Source organism: Psittacula echo (assembly GCF_963264785.1).
Source record: "Psittacula echo genome assembly, chromosome: 5".
Taxonomy (NCBI): domain Eukaryota; kingdom Metazoa; phylum Chordata; class Aves; order Psittaciformes; family Psittacidae; genus Psittacula; species Psittacula echo.
The window spans coordinates 66,426,727-66,442,605 of record NC_137739.1 but is presented as its reverse complement, the minus strand read 5'-3'; the positions used below and the strand labels follow the sequence as shown (position 1 = coordinate 66,442,605).

The window sequence follows — 15,879 nt, the reverse complement described above, 5'->3', positions numbered from 1 at the left end:
GAACAAATCCTTATGCTAGCTTTGTAGAAAACAGATAATCTCTTTTACTTTCCACCAAACTGCCAAAAGATGCATTCCCACCACAGGAAGTAATGCTTCCAGAGAAAGAAAAGACAATAGTGTCGAATGGAAGTGGCTTCCATGCTTCTGTCACTTGTGGACTACCACAAGCTGCATTAAAGGCTGTATAGTTCTTTAAACTGTAGACACTAGACAGTAAATAACAAAGGCACGTAAACACACACTGGACCTTTATTAAATATTTCAGCAGAAGTTTTTCCCAAAGCAACCACAGTTCAACTACAAGAGTGGGAACTGTTCTGTGATATGAAACTCTAGCTGTTAGAGTACTTCTAATGTCATTTGTAATACTTGCACTATTACCATGCAAGATTAAGTTGAAGCTGTACTTGCACAAATAACTTGTTCCCATCCAAATTAGCACTCCCAGTGGTGAGTTTGGTGTTTTTTGGTTTGAGGTGGATTGTGGCTTTGTTTTGGGGTTTTTTTGGCTTTTTTTTTTTTTTTTTTTTTGGGTGGGGGTGGTGGCGAGGAAGAGCAGTAAAAGGGGAGTGCAGTAGTGCAGGCAGAAGGGTGTTAGGACAATGCTAAAATGAACATTTCAACTATGTATGCAGAGGTTTCTACCAGAGTACTCTGCAACATTAAGAGATTCTCCAGCACTGTTTCCCACTCGACACAAGCAGACAGAGCAGGTGGGAAAATGCTACGTAAGAAGAAAAGCGCCCCTCTTCTGATCTAGCTGTAGCTACTTTTAGAATCTGAGGAGGAATTAGACAGCTCTAATTATAAAACATCCCCATTGAGAACAACAGTTCAACCTTCTTTGCACAAAGACAGAGCAAGGCAACACATCTCTCTGAGGTGGGAAAGATATGCTTGCTCAGTTTGAAAGCTGAGCAAGGCTTACCTTTATCTGCAAAGCTTTTATCCAGATTTTAAATAGCTAAAAAAAAAAAAAAAACAACCAAAAAAACCCCCCACAAAACCCCCCAAAAAAACCCCACCCAAAACCAACCAACCAAACCACCAAACAAACAAACAAAAGCCACAAAACTGAACCAACCACCAAAGCTCTTTGCTATCTGCTATTACCCCCCACAGTTCACCTGCAGCTGGATTAAAACACAAAAGGGAGAAAAAAACCCCACACCCCCAAAATACCAATCATCTCCCCCAACCCACCCAAATTCCTATTGCTATCCTCTGCAGAAAGTGCTGTCAAAAGTTGTACCAGTTACCAGATTTCCTTCCTTGTTCGCATCCAGACACTTAAAATTCTTAGAATGCCAGTACTACCAGATAAAGGGAGCCAGTGGCCTGGTAACTAAGCATTAGTATCCCCAACAGTACCCCCTTCTATCTTCTTACAACTCAGCAGCAAAAAAAGTAGGTGAAGAGTTTCTTTCAGGAACATCACACGGCGAACACCTCACAAGCCTTCGGCTTTTTCTATGCAGCATTCAGCTTGATATCGTAGTCTTGCCCATGCAAGCCTACGGGAATCCTTGATACAGACAGTGTCTGCTGTAACATCCTACCCATAAAAATTAGTATTTTCACCTTATTTAATATGTTGACCAGAATACTAATTAAATAGAAGATAAATGTTTTCTTCTTCACTCAGAACCAGAAGCCTCAGAAACAGCTGACTGCAGAGCACATGCAGCAACATTTAGTTCTGCAGACCTTCTTTCTCCTCAGTTAACTGTAATTAACACTAGTCACAGTATTACAGAAACTAGAAAGTCCTAATTTCTAATCTTAACCCCAAAAGATTTCTTCATGAATAATGTTTTTGCATAGCCATTCCAAGCCAATGAAACAGCTGAAAAACAAAGGTGGTGACTGAACAATAAACTATATAGACAAAGAGAGCCACCTACAGAACTTTGAGAATCTAGGATCCTTGATACCACAAACACATTGCATGAGACAATGTTAAGATTTCTACTTACTTCCTCATTAAATAATTTGCTAGTTTCTTTTTTAATAGGGTCTATAAGTTGGACCTGGCCTGCAGAGAAGCCCACTAGAAGACAGACACTTTCTGCTGTGGCTGTTAAGTGATTGAAGTCATGGCATGTAGGTTGTGTTCCTTTGTATATCCTTTTGTCTATTGGTTTACTCAAGTCCGCAGCCTGTAAAGAAAGCAAACAGAGTTAAAACAGTTTATCACAATGCATGCATATAACCAGCTCTATTTGCAAATAAGGTTTACACTCAGCAATAATTTATGCAGTCACAAAATCCTACTTTTAGAAGAAACCTTTTATTTGTGAAAGACATCCCAAGATGTTGTCAAAAGGTCTATCTTTTCATATAATGCAATACCTCTGTTTTTCAATTTTGCTAAACACTACGTCTACCCCTAGCCTTTGCAGGTTGTCACAAACCAGTGACCACTGTTCGGTAATACAAAAGCTGCAGTGAGTCCTCAAGACAATATATTCCCAGAAGGCTCCTCCTGCCAGAAGAGGCATACCATCACAGAAGCAAGTTATCTTCTACTTTCCTAGTAGCAGCTTTCTCAATATTGAGTACAACCAATTTTGGATTAAGAACAGCATATTTTCAATCACCTGATTCTTGTACTGTAAGTCTATCCTTTTATAACAGACAAATGTAAAATACTGGTCTCAATTAAAAAATATCAACTAGATCCTAGGAGAGCATTTTGCTAGGAACACTGACTCAAGATGCTGATGCTGTGATTATAAAACACATTTTAAGCCATTAAGCTACAAAGTAATTGTGCTTCTGACACTGAACACAGACTTCAAATACAGTGCTAAAATAAGACAAAATAAGTGCTAACAAAACTGAGGAACTTCAATATAAACAACTGAAGATCTGGCACTAAAGTGTCAAAAGAATCAAAAGAAACAGAAAAGCAATTTAAAATGCCTTTTCAGTTTTGTCACCCATGTTTATCCCCAGATCACTTGTGAAGACAACCTAATCTTTCATCATCCAGAGATTAAACCCCACACATTTCATATGCAAGATCAGGTTCAATTTTTTTTTTTTTTTTTCCAATCCCTATTTACCAGGTTCAGAGTCCGTAATTAGAAAGCTGCAGATATTCAACAATATTCCAGACCTGTGATGTAGCTGTGATTTGGGACTCTTGATTCTAATTCTGACATACACTTCTTCAGTATGTTTCGTCAGAGGAAATCAAGCCAGCAATATACAAAACAAAACTTCTTTGAGGAAGAAAAGCCTCGCACAAAAGAAACTTACCCCAATGTATTAAACCCTTGAGGATAAGGTCTAAAGAGCAGCAAATCCTCAGTGTGCATGGAACTACACAAACAGAAACTAGACCAATGAATACAGAAAAATCGTAACTAGCTACACAGTGAATCATGTCATGTGAGCCATTTCCAAAGTAAATTTAACCATGATATACTCACAATAAGCATATATACATAACACTATTAAAGCTGCTCTTCTGTTTTGCAGCATTTATTATAAACCGGTTTAATCAAGTATACAGCCTCGTGGTTGAAAACTCCAAAAGAGATGACTTATTCCAACTTCTAAAGTCAGCAAATTAAAGTTATTCTCCAGAGCCCAGAAATCCATTATAAGCCAGAAAATAGTATTAGCAATACCTCTTCAAGGAGAACTTAAATAGAATACTAGCTCCGCTGGGAGATCATAGGATAAGACACATGACCACCAAAGAACACACATACAGATGTAAATCTGTAATTTGAAGCTCAAAGATCAAATCCTAGAGGCCACACAGATACCTCTTATATTGTGCAAGACTCCCTTGTCCTGTACCATTATAAAATAAATTATACCTAGAGCTAACTCTCAAAACTGAGGTAGCATCTCTACCTGGAGACCATTCTACAGAAACATACAGAAAGAAATGCAGCGTTAGCAAGGTTAACCTATGAGACTCAAGGTTGTGTTCTCTGGACAAAGGCTCCAGCAGGACCCAATGCCTAAGAAGGAACATCCCTTTTAAAGTAAACAGACCTCAGCCTGAACCATGCTGAACAATCAGAGAACCACAGACTCTCCCAGCCAGCAGAAAACATGAATACTCCCAGGTGTTTCTCCTTCTGGATCTTATCCTTTTCAGCAACAAAGAATCAATAGGTGGCTATTTTCAGACTGGAACTATACCTTGCTCTTTTGTCTGACTGAGGTTTTATATCACTAGCTTTTGTTTTTGCCGTCCAACAAATTTGGTGTGACTGAAGTTCCCAGTCTTCTGAAATTGTGTGATAACAGATCTAGCAAGACATGAAATTCTGATAAATTAGATCTAAGCACAGACTTTACCATGCTTGTTATAGCTGTTCTCTGGGAACCAGATGGCAGTGACAATCTGTCTGAACTTAAATGGGGTAAAAATAAACTAATTCAACCCAGAATTAACCAGGCTTCTACTGACACGGATGCTCCGCCTTTTATTTACATGCAGCTAGTGTTTTCAGTTAAAACATAGTTGTCTCATGGAGATAAGTCAAATCTCTCATGGGTCAAGATAAGGACAGGGAGAAGATGGCTCAACAATTTACCATCATGGGCAAAACAGACTTGACTTGGGGAAACTAGTTTTAATTTACTACCAATCAAGTCAGAGTAGGATAATGAGAAATAAAGCCAAATCTTTAAAAAATTGTCCCTTCACCCTTCCTTTCTTCCTGAGTTTAACTTGACTCCAGATTTTCTCTGCCTTCTCCCCCACAGTGGTACAGGTGGATAAGGAATAGGGAACTGCAGTCAGTTCATCACAAGTTGTCCCTGCCACTCCTTCCTCCTCAGGGGGAGGACTCCTCACATTCTCGCCCTGCTCCAGTGTGGGCTCCATTCCACAGGAGACAGTTCTCCATGAACTGCTCCAGTGTGGGTCCCTCCCATGGAGTGCAATACTTCAGGAACAGACTGCTCCAGCGTGGGTCCCCTGCAGGGTCACAAGTCCTACCAGCAAACCTGTTTCAGCGTGGACTCCTCTCTCCACACAGCCACAGGTCCTGCAGGAGCCTGCTCCAGCATGGGATTCCCACAGTGTCACAGCCTTCTTCAGGCATCCCCCCTGCTCTGGCATGGCTCATGCTCCCTGCTCATGCTCCATGGGCTGCAGGTGGATATCAGCTCCACCACAGATCTCCATGGGCTGCAGGGGGACACCCTGCCCCACCATGGTCTTCATCAAGGTCTACAGAGCAATCTCTGCTCCAGCTGCAATTGCTCCTGCACACTTTCCCCCCCACTTCTTAACTCTTATCCCAGAGGTGCTACCACCATAGCTGGTGGGCTTGGCCTTGGCCAGTGGCAGGTCCATCTTGGAGCTGCTGGCATTAGCTCTACAGACATAGGGAAAGCTTCTCGCAGCTTCTCATAGAAGCCACTCTGTAGCCTCGCCACTACGAAAACCTTGCCATGAAAACCCAATACACACAACTTTAAGTACCAAAACACTAGGAAGAAAATTGGGAAAATAAAAAATAATAATAAAAAAACCCCAGTTATGTAAGTCTTAAGCAAATCATTTAAGTTTTCATATTCCGATGTTTGAAATGTCTGATTAGGATGGGCATCAATAACCTTTGTTCCATAGCTGTATGTAATTCTAAGGTCAAAGCCAGATTAATACCTGTCCAAGATTCATTCTGTTTATGTACTATTGATCCAAGACTTAGAGCTTTCATACTAAGATTTCCCAAAGTGAATCATGTTATTTCAAAGTCAGTATTTAAACATGCTCATCAACAGATGTGATTTCTTCCTGTACTTTTTCTTTCCTAACTTAATTTGCACCTTTCTGCAAATTTTAGTTGAATGCAATTTACCATAGATGCTACATTTCCTTTCAAGTTACAAAACATCCAAGTTCAGAAAAAGAAAATAGTTAGTAATTTATCTCAGATAATTCCAACTGCAGTCATGAAAATGCTCCTTTTAGATACTTAGTAGTATTTAATATCAGATTTGCCAGGAGACCGGCTTTCAGTGGGTCATAGCTGTGAGACTGAGACAGAATATTAGGTCTTTAACATTCAATAAAAAGTTTACTTCTGAAAATCCTCTTAAGAAAATCTCTCTTGTCCAGAGAATTAATTGATCTTAAACAGCAGATTACTGGCTATGTACATAAAGCTCTACTACAAAATAAAAAGAGAAGACACAAAGAACCAAGACATTGTACTTTTGAAAGCAATTTCCTCAGCATTTCTGGAGCTTGGAATTCACAAGTGATTACCCATAGCTTGATCTGTCTTCAATACTTTGCTGCCCAGGGATTTAATGGTCCCTGGACTAAAACCAAAACAATTTGAGAAAGCTGTGCTTGTTATAATGCTATACAAGTAACACGAATAATAACACTAGGAACTGATTTCTAAGTGAACTTTACTGAACTTCACAGATGCTCTTTAAAACCCAGCTGGAAAAAAGAGGCAAGGTAACCCCTGCTGATGCACCTTGCCAAGTATCCCCTCATGAACAGGGCAGTCTTCCAGGACCGACTTGCTCACTGTATTAGCAAGGACAGGGAAAACGAAACCATCAGGCCCCTTACAGCTTGTGTATTTTTCCTCCATGCCTGCACTGGTCTTCTTTTCCTTACAGCAGAGCTAGCTGAAGGTCAGAGAAAGCTGAGGAATACAGCAAGAAAGCAGAGTTATGGTAGGCACTTTTGTAGAATTTTCTGGTGGGCTCTATTTTTTCTGTACACAAGCAGTTCTGCCAGAAATACCAGCTTCAATATTCACATTGGAAATCCCTCTCATTATTATCAAAGGAGTAGATTTCCAGATGATTTTTTTTAATACAAAACATACAATACAGCTCTCTTAACATTAGCAATAAATAAAATCATCTGCAGCTATTTCACAATTGCTTCAAGTTGGTCTGACCCTGCTTTAGGCACGAGGTTAGACTAGACTCTCAGAGGTCCCTTCCTACCTGAATAACCCTGAAATCCTAAGCTTAGAAACAATCAAAACAGCAGCAACATGGCCACTCCCAGCTTACTTAATAGATCTGTCTTATGTTTAAAAGGAACTTTATGCAGGAAGAAAACTACAGAAACAAGTTAGGTGTCTTTCCCTCTGAAGAGTGCTGATGTAGAGAAAAAAATTCTGCTTAATTTATGTGAGACACACAACAAAGTCCAGGCAATGCTTCCTGCAACTACAAAGCCCTAATAAAATTCAAAGTGCCAGAGCCAATCTGCAATAAGCTGGCTCCTACAAATATAACTGCATGGCGGCTGACAAACTGCTGACTAATGACCTTAGCTTTCTCAGCAGAAAGTTTAATGTCTGACAAGAACTCATATAAATTTCAGAGTCAGATTCAAGAACCTTTCAGGTACTGTACAAATGAACATACATTCAGGGACTCCTCAAAAGCCGCCCAAAAACTTATAAACTAGTCTAAGAGCTTCTGGGAATACTTGTAAAGAAGCATAAATTCTCTTTAGGATTCTATAAAAAGCCAGTAGACAATCACCATTTGTAAAATTGCTCTATTTACACATATCTATGACAGGTTTCTTTAAGGATGATTTCTTAAGGAAGAGCTGCTTTTTCCATACCTGAATGATGTGCTTAGCACTTTAATGGTTGCATAATAGGTGTTCTCTGTGTATACACAGACTAGTTTGAGTGTCTCCCAAGCCTTGCAAATCCATTACTGCTAGGGACATTTTAGGTTTTTATTTGGCAACACTGTGTTCTATGTAACTGCTTTAGATTGGCCACATTTGTTAACCTCAAGAAAATTATTTTTAGTTTTGCTTCTAAAATTTGGCTAATCTTTCAACTCTATGAATTGAGGCACCAACAGCTTGACACTCACAACAGCACAACTAGTGCTGGATTTGCTGCCAATTTATATAAGGGCAAGTATGAACTAGAACACATACGTTCATACAAGTATGAATGAGCATATACATTCACTTTCCCTTGTTCCTTACTAATTGAAGGCAAAAGAACCTATGAGCAAGGGATGAAAGCTGCAATGGACAACACGAACTTTGAAAATGAAAAACTACAAAATTGGGACAAAACAATTAGCAGGCAGGAAAACAAGATCGGCTACTTCTAACACACTGCCTCAAAGACTTTAGCTTGCTTTCTCTAGAAAACCTCCAGAAAGTGTAGCTGCCAATTTGTGCCATTTTTATTTCCATCTTAAGATCTTCGAGACATGATTATTATTAATTTGGCATAGGTGGCAAATCTTCTGTTTTTCTAATACATATTTTTAATAATCTCACTTAAAGTTTAAAATCATTTGCATTTATACCTGCTGCCAACAAAAGCATTTCAAGATTTATTTCCACTCATTTATTTACTCTCCCAAACAACACAGTTCCTCATAAATGGGTTCCTATATCTTTGCAGAAGGGTTTTTTTTTATAAGTTACAAGGCACTTGATTAAATGCTGAACAGGAACACTTAAGGCATGTGACAAAGAGTTTCTAGGATACTGTGTAAGAACTGCTCTGTCAGTAAAAACAGGGACACCACGTAATTTTATTTAACCTAATTTTTTCAAGTGTTCCACGCAATTCCTCCATAACAAAGTCTTAAAGATCAGTTTTGTACAAAGCTGCCTGTAAATTTGGGAAGCTACTTGACACTCTTCTCCCTTGTAGATTTAACTTCCACTTGGGGCCACAGAAGGCATACATGACTCTTTAAAGAAAAAAAAGCACTACTTAACAAGACTTCAGCATTTTTTCATACAAGAGACAACTATGACCACATACATTAAGGTAAAAGCTCCTGTACAGACAACTGGACATAAATCCACATTTAGGCAAAGATCAACTTAGGTTTCTGAAGTATCCAATACACTAATTGTATTCTGTTTCTAGCAGAATTATTCTAAGCACTCAAATGGAGCAAAGAGCATCCACTGGTTTGAAATTAATCTATGTGACATTCACTGAACCAATAGTTACACAATTGGCAAAATCAAGAATGCAGATGCGAACACCACGAAGAACCTATGTAAAGGACTGTTTGATTTATGACTTAGTATAACAGTGTTACAAAGCTGTTGGCTATAAACCAAAATATCTGTCAGTTTGCAGTATAGATCAGCACATCCTACTGGAAGTTATCTAACATGAAAGCACCAGTCTACGTATAGCTCTGGAAAAAGTAGACAATTTTATTTAAGAGTTCAGAAACTCAGAACAGCAGACTCCCAAAAAAAGAAAAATCCTTTTTTGTTTCAAATCCCCATTACTTTACAGGTGCATACAGACTCAACTCACTCTTTGTTTCCTTGTAAGACTGGGCAAAGGGCATTAAAGTAGGACAGGAATGTTAACACCTCTGAACTACTGTAAGGCAGGGAGGTTGAGGGAAAGTCAAACAAGGTTTTGAATCCCTCAACTTAAAAAAAAAAAAAAAAACCAAACCAAACCTCCTCTGTCTCCTGAGCAGAGAACACTGCTGCTGCCTCCACCTGTCACAACCCAACAGGGGTCTTAAGTCACTGAAATTGTTCCTTCAGAAACTTATTTTCTATTCAATACATTACTCATTTGGTAAAATGAGTAATTTTTATTATGAGACCCAGAGACTTTTTTTCCCTTTGAAGGTGCTGGATAGTGTTGAATGTAAGCATAGGCCAAGCCCCAGCACATTGCCATGATTTGTCCCTCTCTGGTATGACCAGGATGACAACACACCTCATTTGAGTGTTTTACTAATTTTTCTGGATTTTGCACTTGTTCAGTGGTGAAGTTCCAAAGCACTGGAGGGGCCCAGTGGACTAGATACTTGCCCATACTATCCCACACACCTTGTCACTCACAGCTGTCCAGCCTCGGGGAAAATCTCTTGGTCCTCCTATATCATCATCTAACCCCAGACAAGACCCAAACCCAACTCTGCTTAACTTTCGAGATCAGATGAAATGGTCATGGGTAAAACACACTCTGTATGTGTGCCAACATGGTGACCCCCATCACAATCAGCAGGCAGGTCTCAAGGGTACCCAAAGGCCATTCAAAACCTTCAGAACTCTCAAATAATGCTGTAAAGCGGGGGGGGGGGGGAGGCTGGGAACGTAAGGGAATGTCTCCTTCACAGGTTGACCACCCGAGAAGGGGAAAAAAGATGTGTAATTGCTAAGCACTTCTATTATATACCTCCCAAAGTATAGAGGTGGTGACCACACTGGGAACGCAAGCCAGATCAGTTTCATGATCAATGAGTCTATTGTATTACAAGTCCTGAATTAAACTGAGAATGCTCCAGTTTGGGATTCTGGATGAGTTCATGCTGCATCACCTGGTTTTTACTATGGAAACTCCATTTTAATAGTTGGGTTCAGTAAATAATGAAAATGATTTGGTAAAATGAGTACCATTTTACCCATAACACCCACACTGACACTACTCCTTTTGAGTAGAAGGCCAAACCACGTAAGTGTGACAGTGCTGTTCAAAGAGCCAGGTCAGACCCAAAGAGTTCTTTCTAATGAACTCTGCCCACAGCCTCCAGCACAGCTCTCCCAGAGCAAGCCTGGTCAGCCTGAAGAGGTCTATGAGCTTAGCATCTTCAAAAGAAACCAAACAGCCTACCAACTCCAGCAAGTAGAGTGGAAGCACTCCAATTAACTCAAGCAATCTTAAGCCACGCTATAATTCAAATCATTAAAACTGCAGGGAAATGACATGACATTGTATCTTAGCTTTTCAAAAGATGTTTGTATCTACATATTTAACTAAGTCAATTTTTACTATACCTGCAGAAGAACATGTGTCCATTTCCTCCCTAGAAGCACTCCAATACTTTAAATCGCACTTCACACAATACTGCTTTACTATGATACAGAAAGAGCACAAGAGCTTGAACTTGCTCTTGAGCATCTAAATAATCACTCAGAAACCTGCACTGAAGAACAGTTAGGAAAAGCAGTATTTCACAGTTCCTTTTGCAAAGTTCACCTTAACTGTGCATGTCAGTTAATGACATGATCAATTCAGATAAAAACAGATTTTAATTTCAGTGTTAGGCATTTGGCCACACTAAATCTGTAAACAGGCTGCTTAAACTCAAACAACTCTGAATATAGCCACTGTATCACACACTCCCAACAGACATGAACCGAATTAGATATTCTATTTTGGTTTAAGCAATCGGTTGCCCTTTTATTTTTTAATAGGAAGAAGAGAAAAGGTGGCATGATATCAGTCTTATTTTCTCTTCCCAGTGGCTGGTCTACAGAATTCTGGCTTAACCGTGGCTCAGCCTGCTGGATAAAAACCTTTCAAAAGAAACCTTATTCAGAAGCACGTACATTCTGCATGCAATGCAGACACCTTCCTCCTCTTCTCCCCCTACTCAGCTCTTTTTAAGGATATATGTAAGAAAGAGATCTCACTGTGCAGTTTTAAGTTCAAAACAATGATCTCAGGGCTATTAATAAACCATGGGTGACGGGTCACATTTTTATACCGGTATCACCTTCCCTGGCTTAAAAATTAAGACACAGATCTAACAGGTCATGGCACATGCATATTTCATAACCATGGACTGCAGAATTGAGCCACAGTCCAAGACTTTGTACTTCAATATCATTTATTCAACAGTAGGCAGAAATAAGTTCCAAAAGTAAATTCAAGGAGTTAGCTGCATTAATGGATTGTTGTCCATGCTAGATTTCTTCCAGAAAGACATGTAAATTTATCCTGGGTTCAGCTCTAAGTTATTGTTCTCCTTCTTAGTAGCGGGTGCAGTGCTGTGTTTTCAACTTTAGTCTAAGAACACACCAATGCTTTTAGTTGTTGCTAAGTAATGCTTACTCCGATCAAGGACTTTTTCAGTCTCTCATGCTCTACCAGTGAGGAGAGGCACAAGAAGCTGGGAGGAAGCAGAGACAGGACACCTGACCCAAACTAGCCAAAGGGGTATTCCATACCACAGCACATCATGCCCAGTATATGAACTGGGGGGAGTTACCCGGAAGGCTCAGACTGCTGCTTGGGTCAGGCTGGGTATAGGTCAGTGGGTGGTGAGCAACCACATTGTGCATCACCTGTGCTTGTTTTTCCCTTTTGCCACCACTTAGTTATCTATTCTCTCCCCTTGTTATTGCCCTTATCATTATTATTATTGGTGGCAATAGTAGTGGGCTTGTATTATACCTTAGTTATTGGACTGTTCTTATCTAAACCCATGGGGTTTACCTTCTTTCAATTCTTCTCCCCATCCTACCAGGAGCAGGGCGGGAAAAAGGGAGGGTATTGAGTGAGCAGCTGCGTGGTTCTGAGTTACCAGTTGGGCTTAAACCACAACAAAACTGCAATTAAAGAAGTTTTAGAACCCTTTACAGGATTTCTTTGCATTAACTACTGCATGGAATTGTGAATATTGCTGTATTTTGTTTTAACACCCACTTTCTGTCCATTATTAACTCAAATGATCAAAGCAAGACATCCTGATAAAGTTAAATATGTGGAAAAAGTACCAGTTCTGAATTTTGTTCCCCTCTGATTTTACTGAATACCTTCTTGTTCCCAGGAAGAGACAATGATGTCTTGCTTTCCTTACATACACAGCACCTATAATGCTTACCAGAATAAGCACTTCCATCCTCCTCAGTATTTCTGCAGAAGTTTTCAGTTAATACAGTTTTCACCATTTCTCCGAACATTTTTGTAATAGTACTTTTTTTTATTTAAGACCTGGATGAACACTTATAGATGGATCTACTGATTTATACAATGCAATATGATTTACTCCATTCTTGTTTCTAATAGTCTTCATTCTATTTCTTACAATAAAGAAAAGCTAGGAATTGAGTACTGATCAATTAACAGCTATCTATAGCAACACCCTCTTCTTTTTGTGTAGTGGTTTCAAACTGACTCAAGTTCTTTCTTCCAGTATGTGCCACCAAAAGCTTAGTGGGAACACATACTCCTGCTCAGTTACCTAACATTAGTGCATCTCCCAAGTTCATTACAACTGCCTCTTGCCAGTTAGTGAGTCAAATTAGTCCACCTTCAATTTCTGCTGCTTTTCTCTTTATTTCTTTTCCTGGTGTTACGGATCTACCACAGAACTCTAAGTTACCATATGTTAAACTTTGTGGGATGAAACCTATTCAAAGTTTTATTTACTGCTGCTAATCACTGGCACAGTTCATATCATCCCAGGTCCTCCGTGTTCTTACTTTCATTTGAGTTAAGCCCTAGTATAATCTTCCAGATTTTTCACATTCTACTTCTGTTTTAATTAGAAAGTGATCAGTAAGTCCTTCTTAAAGAGATCAGCAAAAAGCACAGACTAACCTGTCATTCAGTATAACCATTACTACTTGTCTGCAGCTCAGCCTATTAACAGTTAAAACTCACGGGAACTCCTGAATACCATTTCAGCCTAATACTACATTGTTTGTTCCACCACCTCCAGCATTTCATGTTCAAATAACACCACTTCCTACTTAATCACATCAAGCCTGCCTTCCTTCCCAAGACACCTTGTGCTTGTAGCAGAGGTAAATTAATCAGCTTCTCAATTATAACCTAAACTGATTTCTCTTAGCCTCCAACTATTTAATACAATCCCCAATCCAAATTATGCAATGCATTATGCATAATGCATGAGGTCAAGTCATACATTAGGCTAGGTGCACACAATCTCAATGTTCAACTCCAGCCTCAATCTTCAGAAGTTTCTAGTATTATCTCTCTCAAGCCACAGACTGTCCCCTCTATATAACAGCTTTCCCTTTGGGAGCAGATACATTTTTTTAAAAGATGCATGCAAATATAGATCCTAATTTACATTCAGAAAGAGAGAAATAACTGCATGATTTGCACACAAACACACCTATAGAAAACTGTACACCAGTCACATGCAATATCAGATTTTGCCAAGTATACTGACGTAATACTACAAGATCTTAAATATACACAGATCATTAAAAAATGTAATATAATCATGAACACACAAATCAATAAATATATACAGATCCTATATATGATCTAACACACATAATCACTAATATAGACAAATCATTATATATGCATAGATATTACCCTAATCATATCTGTTAAACAAGACATGGCACATAAATTACTTGATTACAGTACTTATGGTTGTCATATTTTTCAGTCTCCAAGAGGCTATGCTATTCACTCAACATCGTTACAGTTAAGAGGGCAAGCCACCAGTGAATGTCACTCTTCCCTGCTTGTGAATATTGTCTGCTTTGTGTGAAACTCTTAACTGGCAATTAAGATTTGCCTGATAAAAATAGGATTTTAAACCAGTATTCTTTAGAAAATAGACTCTAAAAAATGATAAACAACTACATTTACCCTCCAACGCAATTATTTCAGTTTACAAGTTTTCTTTTGTGTATCTTAGTTTCCGAACTTTGGCATGAATTTCCTACTGTGTTTGCCATGGTAACCAAGCAGCCTGAGCCTCTACTTGAAATTCTGTTTAACTGTTTAGTGTTGTATATTGACCAAGATACATTAACATCCTAATGCATTCCAAGGAGTAAAGTGAGCAATTCCCATACTGAAGGAACCGCTTTATTAACTATTGCAAACCTCAAAAGATTTTTGCTGTTGTTTAACATGGGAGAATAATCGGGAAACTTCATTTCATAGCTACAAAATAGCGAGAATACACGCAGGTTTGAGGAACAGGGTATATTCAATATATAAGGAGCTACATTGGATCAGCAGAGTCTTTATTTGACACTATCTTCTCTCCTGTGAGAGAAGACTTTACATTTATGTCAGAAAGGAAATATTTGTTTCAAGAACACATTTGAATGAGAAAGATATTCCACACATTAAAGCTTACATCCTGGTGGAAAACCGCTCTGTTGCAAGAAGGGCCAGGTAACTGGCTAACATCTTACTTGAAGATCTTGGATTAACATTAACAGGGCAAAGCCAGGCCACAGTTGCTAGCTTCTCTTTGTATCCATTTTGAAGGAAGCTTTCTTCAAACATCTATCTTAAATACAGGCTCATGAATGAGAAAACACCCAATTTAAGTGCATGAAATCTCTTCTAATTCCCAGAAAACATAGTTCAACATATTAAAATTTAATTAAAAAATAAGTAAAAAAACAGATTAGGAAAACCTGGAGGGAAAAAAAAAGCTTACTGCTTAGTTTTTTCAATCTCACTAATGCATATAGTTAAAATAAAAAACGATTAAAAAAAACCTAACAAATAAATATAAAACAAGTATGAGTTGGCTGGTCACCTCTTTACAGTAAATAAATGCACCCACTATCACCTCATGTTACTATTCAAGAAAACCTCTCATTCTTTACTCTTCTCATGGCTCAAGACACGATGAAATAGTTCTGACCTGCTATATAAATGCAAGCTTACGATACAGAGAACCACCTTCAAGAGTACCCAAACAACAAAATAAACCCCCTGGAAGCTTCCCTACAAAACTACTGAGATAGTTTTACCATAAAACATAGCATGTTTTTTTCATGATATCTGCAAAGCCAGCTGTACCTTCAGCCTTTCATTGGACTTTACTGTCTACAGCTCCTCCATATTTTATAGTTCATTTACTCTCCTGCATCTAAAAGCATGTAAGATAGCTTCACTGGGTACCTCACAGATAGTTGGACTGCTAAAGCTATAAATACATTTTCTGCATTTTGTTCATCTGGCTCAGCTCTTAGGAAGCTTCTGGATGAAACATCCTACCCCTTCTTAGAAATCTATTCTGTATTTCCCATAAAATCTGCAGCCTATCACACCACAGTATTTTCATTATGCAGTTTAACTATCAGCAACAGCTTACAACAGGGCAGGTCAAAGAGCAGGACTCTTCTGAATAGTAAATTTTGCATGACTGAGATTCATG

At 38.8% G+C, this 15,879-nt stretch overlaps 1 protein-coding gene across 10 annotated transcripts in view; it reads right to left on the bottom strand.

The window, feature by feature from the left end:
- Positions 1-15,879, bottom strand: part of WDR20 (WD repeat domain 20) — a 52,968-nt gene that overhangs the window by 20,712 nt on the left and 16,377 nt on the right. For 9 of the 10 annotated variants that reach the window (XR_013956796.1, XR_013956797.1, XR_013956798.1 and 6 more), the window contains exon 2: positions 1,980-2,162. The exons of the other annotated variant lie outside the window; for it this stretch is intronic. Coding sequence is in view for 4 of the 9 variants with exons in the window: in XM_080617516.1 (XP_080473642.1) it covers positions 1,980-2,162 (183 nt within the window). In the remaining 5 variants the exon portion in view is untranslated. The remainder of the gene's footprint in view (positions 1-1,979; positions 2,163-15,879) is intronic. 10 annotated transcript variants of the gene reach the window in all.